Raw genomic sequence first — 20,071 nt, 5'->3', positions numbered from 1 at the left:
ATTTTTGTAAAAAAAATAAACTATAAATTCAGCAACTATTTATTATAATGCAAAGGTTCTTTAATTCATCATAAATTAACTCACACAAAAAATTATCCAATTTTATAAATTCCGATTCTCACTTCTCAACTAATAATTATTATAGAACAATGTAAATTTCAAAAAATTATCACGGATCTCACAAATTTCATCCGACTCAAATCATAAAAAAATATTATTTTTATGTATAAATATTAGTTTTTATGATAAATATAGGTCGGATCGACATATCTAATAGATATAGATGAGATACGCTCGTAATAGACCTATAAAAATTTTAAAATATAGTATATAATTTATTTTTTTTGACACAAGCAGTTGATGTGACTAACAATTTTATTTTAAAATTTAAACATATTTTCTCTCCATGCATCATGATTATCAACTCAAATCATTTTTTAATCTATTCTGATAAATTGACAACTAATTTTGTTTTATATAAATATTGGTGAAAATTTTGGTCCTTTGTTTTTAAATAATATGTGCATACTAAATAATTCAGAGTTTTGAGAAATAATTTTATCGTATATTTCAAAGAGAAAATTGTAATTTTAATAATATATATTTATTTTTTATTTGATGTGTCATATTATAATATTCAGTTTTAATATGTTGTATATATATATGTATATATTTTTTAAATTTTAGTTTTTTTCGACTTGATTATCAGGTATAAGAGAAACAATTGGAGAGAAACGAAACTTCTTGTTTCTATTATTCCATGAATCAATAATATGGCAGAGAGTTCATCTTTACAGTATTTATATGAAAGAAGAAATAAGAATGACAAAAAATAGAATGGTAAGCGTGGTTCCCATGTAGAAGCGTGTTTTTCTTTCGTATATTGTTTAATATGCCCCTTCAAGATGGAGCATGTATGTTGATGATTCCATCTTGGACAGTAGTAGCTTAAATTGAGTTGGCATCAACGGTTTAGTGAGCAAATCAGCAGTTTGCAATGCGGAAGCTACATGCAGGAGTTTAATGACTTTGGCATGAAGTTTTTCTCGAACCAAATGACAATCGATCTCAATGTGCTTGGTTCTTTCGTGAAATACCGGATTGGAAGCAATGTGGATTGCGGATTGGCTGTCACAGAAGAGAGTAGCTGGTTCAACTTGTGCAACTCCCAAGTCCTTGAGGAGTGAAATAATCCACACTATCTCACATGTAACACTAGCCATAGCTCGATATTCTGCTTCTGAGGATGATCGAGAAACCGTATGTTGTTTCTTGGATTTCCAAGGCACTAAAGAATCCCCAAGGAATACACAAAACCCGGTAACAGAACTACGAGTATCAGGGCATGCTGCCCAATCGGAACCAGAGAAGGAATTGATTCGAAGATCATTCGAGGAGGCATAGAATAACCCCTGACCAACAGTTCCTTTGACGTATTTAAGGACATTGTACACAGCAGCAAGATGTGCTACTCTTGGTTTAGCAACATATTGGCTCAATCTGTTAACTGCATAGGATAAATCTGGGCGAGTAATTGTGAGGTATATAAGTCTACCAACCATTCTCCGATACTGGGAAGGATCTTCTAGCAAGACACTATCCTCTTGACTCAACTTAGAACCAAAATCCATAGGAGTAGTCCGAGGCTTGCACCCAAGCATACCTGAATCAGTGAGGAGTTGAAGAGCGTAATGACGCTGACAAATGGAGATGCCTCGAGAAGACCGCGCAACCTCAATCCCAAGAAAGTATTTAAGGTTGCCCAAATCTTTCAGTTTGAACTGACCATTTAAGAAGACTTTCAAATTTGCAGCCTCTTCTTCATTGTTGGTGGCAATGACAATGTCATCAACGTATACAAGTAAGGCAAGAAATACACTACCCCGAGCTCGAACAAACAATGAACTATCAGCAAGTGACTGAGTAAAGCCAATTTGGATAAGAGTGGATGAGAATTTCTCGAACCACTGACGCGAGGCTTGCTTAAGACCATACAATGACTTGTGCAACCTACACACTGGCTGTGATGGTAAAGGCTCCCCCTGTCGTTGATAACCGGGAGGCAACGACATATACACTTCCTCATGTAAAGTACCATGCAGAAAAGCGTTGTTGACATCAAGTTGCATCAAAGTCCAACCACGAGCAGCTGCCACGGCTAGTAAAGTTTGAACTGTCACAAGTTTAGCAACGGGAGAAAATGTTTCAAAATAATCAATACCCTCCTGTTGTGTAAACCCTTTGGCAACAAGGCGAGCTTTATAACGTTCAAGCGAGCCATCGGCTTGAAACTTGGCCTTGTATACCCATTTACAGCCAACGACACTCTTGTGAGGTGGAAGAGAAACAATGGACCATGTGCCATTGCGTTCAAGTGCTCTTAATTCTTCATCCATAGCTTGTCTCCATTCCGGCTGAACAACAGCTTGAGCAAATGTTCGTGGTTCAATGATGGAGGAAATGTTATGAATAAAGGCCCGATATTGTGGTAACAACTTGGTGGGAGCAAGGACCGAAGATAATGGGTGAGTAGTGGAGGAAGAGGGAGCGGTAGAGATGGAGGAGTAACACTGGTAATCACGAAGATAAGATGGTGTATTGATAGTGCGGCGTGAACGGATGGACTCACGGTGAGGAGTAATGATTGGAAGGTTTCGTTGAGTTGGTAAAATATTGTCAGAGAATAACTCAATATCAACTGGAGTGGAGGAAATGTCTTTGAAAGAAAAGGAGTATTCATGGAACATAACATCCCGAGAAATGTAAATTTCATTGGTGGTGAGGTTAAGCAATTTGTAACCCTTATAACCAGGGGGATAGCCAATAAAGACTGACCGAATAGCACGAGCAGTAAACTTGGTGCGGGTATGTGGGAGAGTGGAACCAAAACAGAGGCATCCGAATACTTTTAGATGAGAATAGGCCGGGACCTTGTCGTGAAGGAGTTCAAAAGGAGTTTTATGAGATAGAAGAAGAGAGGGGGTGCGGTTGATAAGATATACAGCAGTGAATATACAATCACTCCGATATACCAAAGGAAGGTTGGATTGAAACATTAAGGACCGGGCCACACTGAGGATATGTTGATGCTTTCGCTCAACAACAGAATTTTGTTGCAGTCGGTCAACACATGAATGATAAGCAACAATCCCTTTGGACTTAAAGAAATCAGTAAAACTTAATTCAGGTGCATTGTCTGTACGAACAGACTTGATTTGTTTCCCAAATTGAGTGAGGATTAGAGTGCAAAAATCGAGAAATATATGTAAGACATCAGATTTGGCTTTAAGCATAAACACCCAAGTAAATCGAGAATGATCATCCACTATTGTAAGAAAAAACTTATACCCTTCAACACTAATTGGGTGAAATGGACCCCAAATGTCAATATGAACGAGATCAAATATAGATGCACACAAATACTGATTAGATGGAAATGAAAATCTCTTTTGCTTGGAAAAATGACATATAGAGCATGGGTGTAAGCTGTCATTTACAGGAGTAAACTGTAGTTCATGTCCTATTGCAGATAATCGGGAAAATGAAGGATGACCTAATCTACAATGCCACAATTCAGTCTTATTGAAAGAAACATTATAGATAGTGGATGAGTTGTATGGTTCAAGGATATAGATATCTCCGACTCTTCTACCCATTCCAATCGTCTGCTTCGTGCTTAAAGCCTGAATGTGACACAAAGAAGAAGAGAATGAAACAGAGCACTTCAAACTGGTGGTGATGGAGCTAACAGAGAGTAGATTAAAACGAAATTGTGGAACATAAAGGACGTTGTGCAACACCAAATGCATTGATAAACAAACGGTTCCAATGTGTGAGACAGGTATTGTAAGGCCATTAGGCAGTGTGACTGTGGAGTGAAAGTTTGAATAAGATTGGAAAGAGGACAGTGAGCAACAAATATGATGGGTTGCTCCTGTGTCTAATACCCAGCTGCTCTGTGATAGCAATTCAGAATTAAGGGATAAAGAATATATACCATTGAAGCACGAAACTGAAGGCTCATTGTGTTGTGGAGTCGTGGTGGATCCAGGAGTAGGATGAAGCTGAGAACTTAGAATTGCAATAAGTTGCTTGCATTGCTCTTGATTCAATGAAGCTTCCCAAGGACCGGAAGCAACACTAGTAAGTCCCCGGGTCTGATTTGCATATGCTTTGTTCGGATATTGCTTGCTATTGTACTTAGGATGACTAGGTGGATAACCATGCAACTTATAACACTTATCCACAGTATGGCCAACCCCATCACAGTGAGTGCATACAAGCTTATCATATCGAGTTCCTCTGGCATTCGAAAAAGATTTAATAGCAGCTACATTAGGTGAGCTAGGCACCAGTGCATTCGAATCAAATTGGAAAGGAATACTTTCTTGTTGAATGGAACGTTGTCTCTCCTCCTGCACAACCAATGAGAAAGTCTTTGAAATGATAGGGATAGGATCCATCATTAGGATTTGTGCACGAATTTGGGCGTAAGACTCATTCAAACCCATGAGAAATTGCATAACACATTCCTGATTCTGAAAGTTCACCCAATCTTTCATTGAGCCACAGTTGCACACTGAAACTGGTTGAAAGTCCTTCAACTCGTCCCAGAGTGTCCTTAGGCGAGTGTAATAGGTAGTGACATCCATCGATCCTTGATGCAATCCACTCAATAGTTTCTTAATCTGAAATATTCGCGGTGCATTGCTCTGGTGGAACCTATCTCGTAGATCGATCCATATTTCAGAGGCAGTGGGTATGTACATCAAGCTATCAGCTATTTCTTTAACAACTGAATTAAGAATCCACGAAATCACCATGGAATTACAGCGTAACCAAGCGTCGTACAAGAGATCGTCCAGAGGTGGACGTTGAATGGAATTATCCATGAAACTAAGCTTGTTTTTAGCTGTAAGCGCCATGGACATAGCACGATTCCATGTATTATAGTTTCCCCCAGAAAGTGGATGTGATACAAGGATCAAGCCAGGATGATCGCCATTCTGTAAAAAAAATGGACTTCCGGAATCTTCAACAGCAATGCGATTTCCCGATCCAATCGCTGCATGATTTGCAGCCTGATTTGCTTGATTTCCCTTCACCATGAGGATGCGTGCTTGTGCCCTTAATATTGCTCTGATACCATATTAGATATAAGAGAAACAATTGGAGAGAAACGAAACTTCTTGTTTCTATTATTCCATGAATCAATAATATGGCAGAAAGTTCATCTTTACAGTATTTATATGAAAGAAGAAATAAGAATGACAAAAAATAGAATAGGTAAGCGTGATTCCCATGTAGAAGCGTGTTTTTCTTTCGTATATTGTTTAATATTGATGATGTGATATCAACGTGATATTGACTCAATTGTTGTCAATATGACATAGTCAAGTTCACATATAAAATGTCACACAAAAAATTCTGATGAAAATTGTAAAATTATAAAAAAATTTAAAAATAAATGATGAAATATAAAATCAAAATTATGAAAACAAACTTAATAAACAAAGATTGCAATTGGTCATATTTTAATTAATAATTAATTTATTTCTCATATTTATATACATATATATGAACCCAAAAATAAAAAGTATGGGCTGTACCCACGGCCCAGCCCACTATCGTCCATCAAAAACATTCAACCGTTGATGAAATTATCAAAGCCATCACCACCGTCCAAATTAGGTCAAAATATAAACCCTGACTATATAAACCCGCCGCTTGCTCTCATTTCTCTACGAAAGTTCTCTCCTCCGACGCCGTTGCCATCTCAAAACCCAAACGTGAATCGAGGTTAAAGTGACAGCGCCTCCGCGGTCCGCCTTGGCATAGCCCATTGCTGCGTCTTGGCCCTCAAATTTTCTCTTTTTCCTTGCATTTGTAGGTGTTTTTTAACTTGTATTCTCAGTTTATTATCAATGGCGCCCAAGGTTTCCAAGGCCGACAAGAAGATCTCGTACGACCAGAAACTCTGCAAACTCCTTGACGAATACTCGCAGGTGTTGATTGCGGCGGCGGATAATGTGGGGTCGAATCAGTTACAGAACATCAGGAAGGGTTTGAGGGGTGATTCTGTGGTGCTTATGGGTAAGAATACTATGATGAAGAGGAGCATAAGGATTCATGCTGAGAAGACCGGAAACAACGCCATTCTGAACCTTATCCCGCTCCTTGTCGTGAGTTCAAAGATCGTTTTTTTTATTTTTGTTTTCCATTCTGTCTGTTTAATTAGTTTTATTTCTTGGTTATGGATTCTTATGGATCAATTTAATTTGAATTCTTTTGCGTGACAAAATTATGTTTGAAAATCACGTAGTAAGATAAATATATACATTCCTACTTTCATGCCGAATATATATATTTCCAGTGGCTGATTATTGCATTATCAGTTTTATAGCTTTATTCTATGTTTTACTTTTTGACGTCCTTGTACATTTATGTGGAGCGCAAAAGTTCGCAAAATACAATTGTGGGATTTTAATGTATATGCTTTCCACATAACAAGTTTAATTATGGATCAATTGTATCTTGATTCTTTAATTTTGATGGAGGATTGGAGCCTAGTTTGTTTATTGCATTATGCGCGAGTGATTTACTTTTTAGTGAAATTTAGCTCTAATTTGTCTTTTGGACAGGGAAATGTGGGACTCATCTTCACCAAGGGTGACCTGAAGGAAGTCAGTGAGGAAGTTGCCAAGTACAAGGTGAATTGGTTTTTCAAAGGTTTTTATGTCCGTGTTCGTGCACACTTTCTTCTACTAGGGTGATTGTCTTGGTGATATGTTAGTGCCCTAAATTGAACCCTATCCGAGTGCTAGGTTCTTCTGTTCAAGAGCAAAATGATATTAATTTTTTGGTCAATATATCAAATTAATCAATTTATTGTTCTTTAATTTTTGTGTGTATACATGTTATTCATATTTTGAACTTAGTTTTGCTCAGAAATCACTACCGGTTTTTTAATCCGAGATATAAAGCAAATGAGATTTTTAGTGTATTTTAGAAACAATTGAATGGAAAATGAAAATTGTGCCTTTGAAGGCTCTTAAGGGCTGTGTCTTCGAACTTTATTGGCTCGTGTTGGTCTGGTGGCTCCGATTCTTAGACTGGTGTGCCTACTTGATTGTCCACAGGTTGGAGCTCCTGCTCGTGTTGGTCTGGTGGCTCCAATTGATGTCGTTGTCCCACCTGGGAACACTGGTCTCGATCCATCACAAACATCCTTCTTCCAGGTCTTTTTATAATCAGTTTCTACATTATTGCATTTCCCTAATTTAGTAATTTTAGATGGTTTCTAAAGATATTTCGTTATAGGTTCTCAACATTCCAACTAAGATTAACAAGGGTACTGTTGAAATTATCACCCCTGTGGAACTTATCAAGAAAGGTGACAAAGTCGGTTCCTCTGAAGCTGCATTGCTTGCAAAACTTGGAATTAGGCCATTCTCATATGGTCTAATTGTCTCGACTGTCTATGATAATGGATCGGTCTTCAGCCCTGAGGTGCTTGATTTGACTGAAGATGATCTCATCGAGAAGTTCGCCATTGGTGTTTCCATGGTCACTTCCTTGTCGCTTGCCATCTCATACCCGACCCTTGCCGCAGCACCCCACATGTTCATTAATGCCTTCAAGAATGTTTTGGCTGTTGCGCTTGAAACTGATTACTCCTTCCCACAAGCAGATAAAATTAAGGAGTATCTTGCTGTATGTAGTCATGTTACTGTTTTTTAGTTAGGGTTGATGATGCTCCCTTTGCCTGATTACTCAATTCAATGTAAACTATGCAGGATCCAAGCAAGTTTGCTGTTGCAGCTACTTCAGTGGCAGCTTCAGGATGGTGGTGCAGCTCCAGCTCCAGCTGCAGCAGCCAAAGAAGAGGAGAAAAAAGAAGAGCCTGCCGAGGAGTCTGATGATGATATGGGTTTTAGTCTTTTCGATTAAGGCTTGTGTTGGTTCTGATTTGGCTCTTTCCATTACATAGTTCGGAGTTTGAATTTGAGTTTTCTGTTGTTACAGTACACTGCTGTCTTCTTTGTTAGTTTTGGGATGTCTTGGGATTGTTTGCCAAATGCTTTAAGTTTTAGTTTTACGTTCTTTGTTTTGTTCAAGGTACACTACACTGCACTCTGAACTCGTGCCTTTATTGCTTACGTTCCAAAATTCGCTGTTATAGTGTTATTAGTGTTCTGTTTTGACGGTGAATAACCGGTTTAAGTGAGCTGTTATTTAATAATTATTATATGCTCTTCACGATATGATCTTAGGTTTCTTTTGTATTGAAACTAGTTTTACAATTATTTTATCTAATTGATTATTAAAATTAGTATTAATGATAATTTGTTTACTTTTTAACTTAGATTTTTTATCAAAGTGAAATGTTTATTGTTTTTTTATATATATATATATGTCTTAACAATGAAATATTAAATAAATGAGATATTTTTGTATTTCGGATTAAATTAATGTCACGTTTGTATTAGATAATGAGTGTCATATAAATTTATGTACTATGTAGAAAACTAATTCTAATAAAATAAAATGATAAACATGATATAAAATTTTTAGTGTGATTTTAATTTCAATAAATAATTAAATTAAAATACAAATAAAATAAATGGATTATAGATCATACAATTAGAAAAGAAAAAAAAAATTACAAATTTTGAAAAACTTTCCTTAAATATAATATTGTCGTTGAATTTTTCGGGTTGCTATCACTATCACATATCAAAATTTTTGGACTTTATGATTCATAACTCTGGATACAATTGACCATGACTAAAAAGTGGGTTCTTAAAAAAAGTCCTACATGAGACAATGATTGCCCCTGACTTTTGTTAATTATTATTGCATATGATACAAGCAAAGAATATTGAACTATCTTTGTTGAAATTTAAATAGGAAGCCTTATATCAGAAGACGTCAATGACATTCTTGGAATAAACACATTATGACCCTGCGTTACTTCCAGGTAAGAATTTTTCCTTCCAAAACATGGTTTCCGAGCCTTATCACGATCAATCTAGTGTCATTGCATAATCTAAGAGAATAATCTATGTTGGAGATAAAGTACTTTATTTAATTAAAAGAAATCATACCATTTGTAATATCATTTAACGTATATACTGATATTGGAATCAGCATCTTGACTGAACCATGAAAACTAAATTGTTGAGATACTCTGGCTCTCAAATCCATATTTTCTTTTTAAAAATTTAGAATAAAAAATAATTAAAATAAATGGAACTCATTCTAAAAAAAACATTAATAACGATAACTCACAAGATAAATGTATTCAAGTATAAAAAATAGTAATTGTATTTAACATAAATTTATTTAACATGGATTATTAACAATAGCCTACTATTAACTCCATATCAATTTTGGGCTTGAAGTATTTATCTAGCAAAATTTGCATGTTTGAGTATGTCAAGTTCCATACATATATTTTAATTCTAAATATGTTAATTAACAATTTTTCCTTGTTTATATTATTTTGCATAAATAAAAAAATAAAAATGGTAGTTTATATTAAATTGACATACACTTATTTTTTAATCATCTGTAATAATTCGAGAATTGTTGGTCTAAGATTAGAGTTAATATATTGAAGAGAAAATTGATTTTATACTATCATTGAAATAAATATATTAGATATCAAAAATAAAATCAAATTAAAAATTAGTTCATCTAAAATATAGATGAAATTTTAAATTATAACAATCTTACATCTATATATATGTGTCATTAATTTTAAATTAATAAAATAATTTCAGCGGAGCACAATTTTTGAAACATGTTTCAAATTTTCAGAATTCATATTTAAATTTTGAATTACAATTTGAATTTGGTTTATAATTACCAGAATGAAATTTAATTTCTGGATTTGAAATTTGAAATGTAATTTAATTTGGTTAGTAATTCCTATGAGAGATTCAATTTTCAAGTAGTTATACACAGAGAGATTAATATACAGTTTAAATACATGTCAAAACGGGCTGACGGGGCGGGCCAGCCCGCAACCCACCGCAACCCGCCATTAGACGGGGCGGGGCGGGCCAGCCCGCCATTTTGGCGTGCCTCTAAATGGCCAACCCAGCCCAACCCACCTTGGGCCGTGGGCTAGGCGGGCCAACCCGCAGTATTAAAATAAACATAGAAGAAAAATATATTTCAGTTAAATATTTTCATAAAAAAGTTAAAAACATTGAAATAAGACATTGAAAGTATACAACAATCAACATAATACATAAAAAAAATAAAGTGTTTATTCTAATTCACACAAGATTTCATCGTACACATGTACTAAAAATTAACTCATGTAATATTATGTTTTCAATAATACAGATAATTATTTTATTTACTATATTATTTAGATAATTCTGGATTAGTTCGAGTTAAACATTAAAAAAAGGGAGGGGACTGAAGAGTATAACATCTTCAAAAAAAAATAGAAGCATATAGATTTTACCAGAGTGATTGAAGTTAGGCACATGAGAAAAAATAAGGAAGAAATAGGAATTTTTATATAAAACTTAAAAATATAAAATTCTACCCTAATTTGGCGGGCCAGCCCGCAACCCAAACGGGCTCAACCCATTTGGCCCGCAACCCAAACGGGCTCAACCCGTTTGGCCCACCTCCAAACGGGCTGCTATTTTATCAACCCAACCCGCTCAATTTTATGGCGGGGCGGGCCGACCCGACGGGCCTGACCCAATTTGACAAGCCTAACAGTTTTAATAATGAATTAAATATATTTAGACATTTATTATAATATATTGTTGGGATGCAACCAAAGTCCCACATTGGAAGATCTAGAGAAAGATCATGGGTTAATAAAGATGGAATGATATCTCCATTGGTATGAGGCCTTTTGGGTGGTTCCAAAAGCAAAACCATGAGAGTTAAAACCCAAAGTGAACAATATCATACCAGTGTGGAGATATCGGGATTCCATTGGTGCTAACAAGTGGTATCAGAGTCATGGTCTAGATCGAGCCGTGTGGGTAGAATCTTCGATACCTAAACGAAGGAGGTGAAGGCTCCTGGTAAAAATCCTTGATTAAACTCTCGAGGTGGTTTATGCTCCCAGTATTCATGTAAGGCGTGCGCTCCAACGTAGTGAAGTGGAGTAACCTCGATTGGAGGACGAATAAGGCTTGAGGGGAGGCTCGGACCATGAGAATAATAGTGGAACTTCGTTTGAGGGGAGGATTGTTGGGATGCCCAAAGTCCCACATTGGAAGATCTAGAGAAAGATCATGAGTTAATAAAGATGAAATGATATCTCCATTGGTATGAGGCCTTTTGGGTGGTTCCAAAAGCAAAACCACTGAGGGTTAAAACCCAAAGTAGACAATATCATACTAGTGTGGAAGATATCCGGATTCCATTGGTCCTAACATATATATTATCACATTTTTCGTTTATTTCTTTTTTAGAATGTCATTTAGGCAGCAACTTACTAAATTTAGCAACAACTCTGCTTTTGATTGCATTTTGAAGAGAAAAATTAAAATGACTTTAATGTGAGATAAATTAAAAATTTATCATAATTCTTCAAAAAATAATTAGATTTATATTTGATGTCAAACGGTTATGTTATTATGGATAAGGGTAACATAATTACTAAAAATAAGTATTTGAAATTTGTTGTCAAATAGTTTTGTTATTACAAATTTAAATCAATATTTATGTAACCTTAAAAAATTTGTACGAGTGTCTAGGAAACTTTTCATCGATGTGTATCAATCATTATTTTTTATCGGGCAAATTGAATTCACGGGTCTTGTAATTTTATCCTATTTCTATTTATATTTATGCTTATGTTATTTTTCGATTGTTATCTTATTCGTATTTCAGCTTCAAGAACTTGTGTTTCTGATTTAAAAGATTATTGATTTAGAAGTTATGTTCTGATTTTAAAGACTATTGATTTTATACAGACAGTCATTAAAAAAAAAATTGAGTAACAAATGCCATTACCTTTTTTCATCATTTGTGTCCCACTTTTTCTTTATTTCACAAATTACGAAAATAAATATATAAGTGTCATAAATCATACGAGAAAATAGATAATTTATAAGAGTTACTATCTCATTGAACCTAATCATGTCATATTTATCTTGATCACAATCATTTAAATCTAGAGTAGATCTCTTGTGAGACGGTCTCGCGAATCTTTATATGTGAAACGGGTCAACAACACCGATATTCACAATACAAAATAATATTCTTAGCATAAAAAGTAATACTTTTTCATGGATGACCCAAATAAGATATATGTCTCATAAAATACAACTCGTGAGATCGTCTCACACAAGTTTTTGCCTTAAATCTAACTAAATAAGAATAATAATCTACAACAAGAAATTACTTGTAATACTTAACTTAGCTGATTTTTATTGCATCAACTGATTCATTAAAATCTTAGTTTGATAATATGGATGTTTTGGAAATTCATCGGGAATCAAATGATGTCCTATTAAAACTTTAACAATAAAACAATGTGAGAAAATCTGAGTGGAGGAAAAGTAGTACAACGATAGATACTATTTTTGGATGTCCTTCCGATAATGGATGCACCTCGTTTAGATCTAACTAAACAAGAATATTAATAGAGAACACTCTCCTTATTTGATTTTTTGTACAACGGCCAATTCGTTAAAATCTTAGTTCGGAAAATGGATGTTTTGGAAATTCATCAGGACTTGAGTAATGTCTCGTTAATACATTGACAGTAAAATCATGAACGAAGAAAAATGAGTAAATCTATAAATACTTTCTTTAGATGTCTTCCCGACAATGGATACACCTCGTTAAAACATTACTATGAAAAACTAGTGAGGAAAAAACCTAATGAAGAAAAAAATATAATATCTCTCACTACTTTTTAATTATCTAATTAAAAACCATTGTTATGAAAATCACGTAGAAAAAATCATAGAATACAACTTTGAATGCTCTCTTGTTGCAAGCATCGGTTGAAATTATTAAATCGTCGAATTTTGATCTTGTGCACTAATTTGTCAAAAGTTGATGTATATGATAACTTTGTAAAAAGATCGACCACATTACTTTCAGTTCTTGCTAATCTTTTTGTGTAAATTCGTAAACTCACTATTGCAACTTGTGAGATACGAAGATGCTATATTATGCTTAGATATTGTACTTGAATACAAAATACATTTTCTTCATCTTCAAGTTGGTGAAAAAGATGGTTTGATTATCAAATGATCAAACAATCATCAATGGACAAGATTTATAAATATAAAAATATTTTAGTATATTTTCTGCATGATATAACTTATAAATTTACATTCCATGTAAGAAATGTTCAATCTATAATTTTGGATAGAATTTTGTATTTCCAAGTATTTCATCGAATTTTTTCCCAAAATACTTGATCATTTTAATAAACTCTTCGAGAATACTAAACTGAATGAATCACATGTATTCAATTCGTATAATGACATATTGCTCAATTGAAATGTTGATTTTGGATATATTTAATTCCATTTGATATGTCAAATCATTCGATGATTTTCTATACATATCACCGTTAAGTCAACACATTCATGAAAAATGAAAATATTTTCACATAATCGAATTCAGATTACAAGCTTTGAGCAAAAGCTAGCTCATATTGCTACATGTCATTTGTCAATCATTTTTTTTATCGAAAATTTCAATAAATTGTAATTTTAGATACTCATTATTTTGCATAATAACTAAAAAAACACATTGAGAGCAAAACAAACATCGATGATTATATACTTGTTATTCTTTAAGAATTGAATCATTCAAATTTTATCATTGATCCAGTTTATTAAATCCTCTAAAATTACTTCTCCGTGATCATTTTGAATATATTTTTCTCTTGCCCTTGTATTGTACTCTTTTGAAGGAGTTTGGTGGGAAATTTCAGAATAAACTTAAAAGAATTTGTGGAGATTGAGAATAAGAATAAAAAGAAAATACGGTAAAAAATTCTTACATCATGTCGAGGTAACCTCCGGGTGGTACATCGTATGTTATTTTAAAACGAGCAAGAGATGGAGGAATTAAGTTGACTGGACAGATAAATGTTTTGGTAACCTTTTACTTGAGAGGAATTGATATCCCCTAAATTGGATTATTGAGGTGTATTAAACTATTATTCATGGCTAAAATTATATTAAGACTTTGATAATCGATGTGTTATTCAGCGTTCAATATATGGAGATTGTTGGGTAATTATACCGAAACAATGTCGATTACGATGATAATATAGCACCGAAAATTGCGGAATAAAATAATCAACAAGAACACAAAGATTTACGTGGTTAACCCAATATAGGCTATGTCCACGAAGCTACTGCAAATCTTTATTATAGAGAGAAAATATTACAAGTGTATACAACACTCAATATCTCACAATCTCAACCCCAAGTATAACCGATAAAATATTTTCTCTAACTCACACAAGAAAAGCAATCAATTTTTTTCTTCTCACTTGAGTTGTTCTATTGAACTTGGGATGCATAGAAATCTAGAATTAGATGTCTAGCAAATGAGCAAATGAGCTCTATATATAGCAAATTCTTTAAATGTGAAATTCAGATGTAAATTCAAACTTTGCTAGCCACCATTTGAACGGTAGAGCGGACGTCCACATTAGACGACAATGTAAACATAGGCACAATTTTCTTGCTTCATTAAAAAAAACATGTCCAAATCTTAACAGAGATAACTGCTCCTTACTATCTTGTTCATTATCGTCGCATTTATATCGTAGCACTAGTATTAATGATCCCCAAATATGACACACTTGGACGATGAAAATCGATTATCATGAATATCTTATAACCATAAAAAAAATATCCAATTTAGAAGCAGTTTGTGAATTTTTACCGCCAATTCTTACCGCTTCTGGAAATGTTAGATTCCAGGCCTGTACTAGTATGATCATTTTATAGATACATGGCAGATGCCTCGTTTGTAAGAAAACGAAAATCAATTAAGTTGCTTAAAGATCTGAAACATCACCTAAATTTGCAGTGCATATTCCCAGATACTCTGCATGATGAATATTTATAAATACATAACTCAATGAATCAGTGACATCATACCATCTCCCAAATCGCAAGAGGTTCTAGTAATGTTCTATCGTGCATGTATTCCGGAGATATCTTTCCCGTCCAGGTTCGGGTTCCAGATATTCTCTTGTTCCGAGGAATTTGCCCTCTCAGGTGCAACTAGAATTTCTATTTCGTTTGATAATTTTTCGTTTTGTTGGATCGAATTCTGTTTGAAATTTTATTTGAATCCAACATATTTAACGATTCCTCCACGTTGTTTTCTGAGCATGCCCGTTGACGGAACCATGAATATGACTCTGTCCAAACTAGAATTTTAAACTCTAAACTCTTTTAATATTTTAAAGATCTACTCGAACTAATTAATATCATATTAATTCAAAATTATACAAAATTTACGTATAATTTTTTTTTAAAAAAATTGAGGTAGCCCGAGTACTTAGACATGCGGCTCTGCCACTGCATCCATGTGTATCAAATAAAACTCCGCAACGATTATTTATTGTAAATTCCTTAGTTATTTAAGGGTTATAATATACACGATTTTAAAAAAAAACAAAGAGAGTAATTGGTTGCGCGCACATTAATTGTAACCCGATACATATTGCATAAACTCCGGGTCGGACTCAATACCCGCCATGGTTTCGGGCGCAAGAACCACCTCCAAGTCCACACTCCCACCAGCTTCCCGGCCCGGGAAAGCCGAAATCTTGCCATCAAATTTGTTGGCCCGCCCGCTGCGAACCGCAACCGGTCGGCCCCACCCGAAATCATTATCGTACATCGGGAATCTAGGAGAGCTCCCCATCGTTATCGTTGCGCCGTCAAAATTTCCCAATGGGAAGCACCGTGGGTCCCGCTCCCAATCCTCTACAACCTTCCTTACGATAGCGTCGTCGTGTGCCGCCACGCTCTTGTTCAGCTGCTCCGCGCACCACCGGAGATCTTGGGACAGGACATCACCGGCAGATGCGTATGTCGGGGTGCTCTGTATTGCGTTGCCGAAGTAGAGAGGGTCCAGCTTCGGTTCCAGGCGGTGCCGGCAGTTCACTGCCATTCTGAACGTCGTCTTTTTGGAGGGTGGCAGTTTCCGAGCTCGAGTGATGCCTCGCCATAGCAGCGCGCTTAAGGACTGAAAAGATGAAATCTCGGTTTGATTCAGCTGATTTGAGACGGCGGTTCTCAGCCATGGTAATGATGTTTTCTTCTCGTCGGGGAATTTGAGTGTATCGTTGCTGTATTTACCCATTAGCTCAGCCGCGTCGACTCCGGCGTCAATTTCCCATTTCTGGTTGTTAACCTTGGCTTTCAGCTTCAGTATCGATTCTCTGCTGAACCTGAAAATCTTCTCCCTCACCGGAGAATCCACCGAGAAAGTAACTTTGGGCCCACCAGCGGGGAGTTTAAGAACCGCGGAGGAAATCAAAACCGAGTCCCGGCTGAAATCCGGCGCCCTTGAAATCCTCTTCACCCCCTTGCTCAACTCCGCAAAAGTATTGAAAAAATTCCAGAACGAAGTCCCGTCCGTAACCGCGTGATTCACAGAACAACCGATGAAAACTCCATCCGCCAATTCCGTCACCTGCACCGCCATAATGGGCCTAAAATGGCCGTGATAACTCACCATCCCATCAAACGCAAAGAATCCCTTCAGCGCTTCCGGCAAATCACCATCCACCGACCCCAGCAAATCCATAACCCGGAAATGGGACCCATCAGCATGCACAAAATCCACCCCACCATCATCACAACGAACATAAACATACCCGTCCGAATCCGTCACAAGCCGCCCCGCCAGCGGCGGAAACTGGGAAAGCGTCTGCGAGAGGCCGCACTTGAGCAGAGCAACCACCTCCGACATGGGCATCGGAGGCCTCGTGAACAAACACCCCTTCTGGATGTAGTGGCAAGAAAGCATAGGGAGATCAGAAACAGAGAGCTTCAGCTCTCCCAGAGCCGACTTCTGGTCGGGGAAAACGGTGCATTTGGAGACCACAGGCACAGATTGCGAAACCATGCTCGCTGAAACTGAGTGATCTCGAGTGAGAGTGATGGGAAAAGCGGGAGACGAGTGGGGGTATATATAGGACTTTGGGTTCATGCATTTGCTGAGGTGGTTGGTGCTAGAATTATAGTTAGTGCCGATAGTGATAATTTTGGCAACGTATGTGTTTGGTAATATTTAATGATTTTGGTTGACCGTGGGGAATTAATATATAAAGGACCAATGGGGTAATATTCTTAGTTTTTGGGGTGTGTACCAATTATGATTAGGTGCATGGTACCTACGTGTCCATTTATTTCCACCCTATGGCGCGTGTCCACCATAAAATTAGTTACATAGCCTCGACCCGACTGCATATGAATTTGATCTCATCTATTAATTTTACAAGATAAATTTATTTGATTTTAAAAAAAAAAATTATCCTAAAAATATCATTTTTTACTTTAAATATAAATTGAATTTGAAGAGAAAAATTAAAATGACTTTAATGTGAGATAAATTAAAAATTTATCATAATTATTCAAAAAATAATTAGATTTAATATCTGATGTCAAAGCGGTTTTGTTATCATGGATAAGGGTATCATAATTACTAAAAGTAACTATTTGAAATTTGTTGTCAAATAGTTTTATTATTACAAACTTGAAATCCATATTCATGTAACCTCAAATTTTTTGAGGTTATTACAAACTTGAACTGGTTCGTCTCACAGAAAATAAACAATATAGTTTGTCTAAGAACAATTTTATTGTGATATATATAAAATCTGAGACATTTTTCCTTTTAAGGAAACAATCAAAAAAATCTGGGAAGGTTGATTATTTTATGAGATTGAGAAGGATGCCTAGCTTGATATTTTGCTACAAATCTCAAAGTTGAGGATAACACAGACAAGATTTTCCTTGGATTACTCGATATATATCAACACATAATATTAGGGACGATTTTCTTGTCCTGTCCACCTCAGTTTCCATTTATTTAACAATGGCCACGCGTCAGTCACGTTGGCCTTATTTTTCTAAATGTTATTTTTATCTTTGAAATTAAATAAAATATATTACCAACTTATTTTCTATTTTTTCCCCGAAAAACGTTGTGTTTATTTTACTTCTCTCACATAATTAATGCCTTGCATTTAACACATCCACGTTACTTTTTTTCAAGGTTTTAAAAAGCGCGAAGCCTCTCGAACTCGAAGCGCAGACGTCGAGCTCCAAGCTTTTCAAGCTTAAGCTGAGATTAGCACAAACTTAAACGTGAAAAAACGTTTTTTTAGCTTAAGCGTGAAAAAGCGATATTAACATAGGCTTATGATAAATTTAAGTTTGATGCATTAATTCTCATATTTATAAAAGCATAAAAATCTCAAAATTACAATCTTTATTTGTTTTTGCAACTAGATTATATTAAAAAATGCTAAATATTTGTCAAATCATTATCGAAACATGCTTAATCATAATTAAAATTAAAAAATAAACATATAAATTATAAGCATTATTTATTATTTTAAAATAAAAGGACATACATTCAAAATAAAAATTTTAAAATAATAGATGCGATTAATAATGCTTAAGCACACTTTATTTGTTTTTCGAACACTGCTTTTTTTTTTTTACATTATATTGTTTGGTTCGTGAGATTATATAAGGATTGATATCATAATTATCTATAACTATAATTTTTTTATATAAAACTTGAGAAAAACTTAATTAAAACAGAAAAATATATATAATCCATCATCGTTCGCACCATGTAAATGATACGATTGCTCGACAGTTAACTGATACGAACGAAAAATATCTAGTGGACAATTACTATATATTACAGGTAAATTTAAGATAATTTATTTTTATCATTGTAAATAAATAAAAACTGATATATGAAGGATTTTGATAAATTAAAAAAAAAAATTCTTATTAGACGGTTTTCCATGTCGATTTGTAAAATAAATCTATGACCCGACGTAACTTATGAAAATATATGAGTATGTCTCTTGTGAAACGGTCTCACGAATATTTATCTGTAAGAGGGGTCAATTTTACCGATATTCACAATAAAAAGTAACACTATTAGCATAAAAAGTAATGTTTTTTTATGGATGACCCAAATAAGAGATCTGTCTCACAAGATATGACCTGTGAGGCCGTCTCACACAGGTTTTTGCCAAAATATATTAATTTTATGTTTAAAAAATATTATTTTTTGTTGTAAATATGAATTTAGTCACCTATTTTACAATAAAAAAAACATAGATTTGTGAGACGTCTCATATCTATATAAAATTTATTAAGTCGATTTCTCTAATTATCTATCAACCTGAAGGGAAAAAAGGGAGACAAAAGAAATTGGAAAAGGACCAAAATACAAGCTGGGTGAATTAAATGCAGACATGGCGAGGTTCTGTATCAGTGGCCGGCTTTTTACATTCTGGAAGATGGCTGTCATTCCTCTAATCCCAAGAAAAATTAATGGGAATTTTAGGTACTAAATACTTTCTTAATTACGGCTACTTAGTACAGAAATATTTTATTAATTTATTTATTACTTAACCGATGTTTAAGATTGCCTGATTAAAAAGTCGGTTGATTAATTAAAATAATATTGGTAAACGACAGAACCGTCTTTTCTAGTTGTCCTCGTGCGCCAGCCATTTATTTTAAATTTTAATTTGTGATTTATACTAAATAAGTACTTGGTTAGATTATTAATTGTTTGGATTAGAGGGTCAGTAGGCAAAATATAATATTTTAAATATTTAAAATTTAAAAATTGGAGCAAAATTATATCTTTTTTTTTTTTTAAAAAAATATGAACCCAAACCACACGCCAACTTTATTTTATATTTTTTTAAAGTTTTGTAATTTTTTTAGATATATGATTTTTCATTATGCAACGTTATTATTTTATAATTTAACAAAATAATTAAATAAAAATTAAAAAACACATGTACGTAATAACAAACACCGTCTAAATAACG

General features: G+C 34.6%; 2 protein-coding genes across 2 annotated transcripts; one reads left to right on the top strand and one right to left on the bottom strand.

Annotated features, from left to right (window-relative positions):
- The first annotated feature begins 5,728 nt into the window (after positions 1–5,728).
- Positions 5,729–8,223, top strand: LOC142524372 (large ribosomal subunit protein uL10-like). Its single transcript, XM_075628331.1, is given in 6 exon segments — positions 5,729–6,182; positions 6,642–6,710; positions 7,140–7,238; positions 7,321–7,713; positions 7,797–7,843; positions 7,845–8,223. Coding segments are annotated over 6 exon segments (972 nt in total). The 5' UTR covers positions 5,729–5,924; the 3' UTR covers positions 7,951–8,223.
- A 7,419-nt stretch (positions 8,224–15,642) lies between these two features.
- Positions 15,643–17,157, bottom strand: LOC142525536 (putative acetyltransferase At3g50280). Its single transcript, XM_075629853.1, has one exon. It carries the CDS (start codon positions 17,104–17,106, stop codon positions 15,673–15,675), a length of 1,434 nt encoding a protein of 477 aa, XP_075485968.1. The 5' UTR covers positions 17,107–17,157; the 3' UTR covers positions 15,643–15,672.
- Positions 17,158–20,071: the final 2,914 nt, after the last annotated feature.

The sequence above is a fragment of the Primulina tabacum genome, chromosome 14 (genome assembly GCF_025594145.1).
Source record: "Primulina tabacum isolate GXHZ01 chromosome 14, ASM2559414v2, whole genome shotgun sequence".
Taxonomy (NCBI): Eukaryota; Viridiplantae; Streptophyta; class Magnoliopsida; order Lamiales; family Gesneriaceae; genus Primulina; species Primulina tabacum.
The sequence above is the reverse complement of the archived record's forward strand: the minus strand, read 5'-3'. Positions and strand labels throughout refer to the sequence as shown.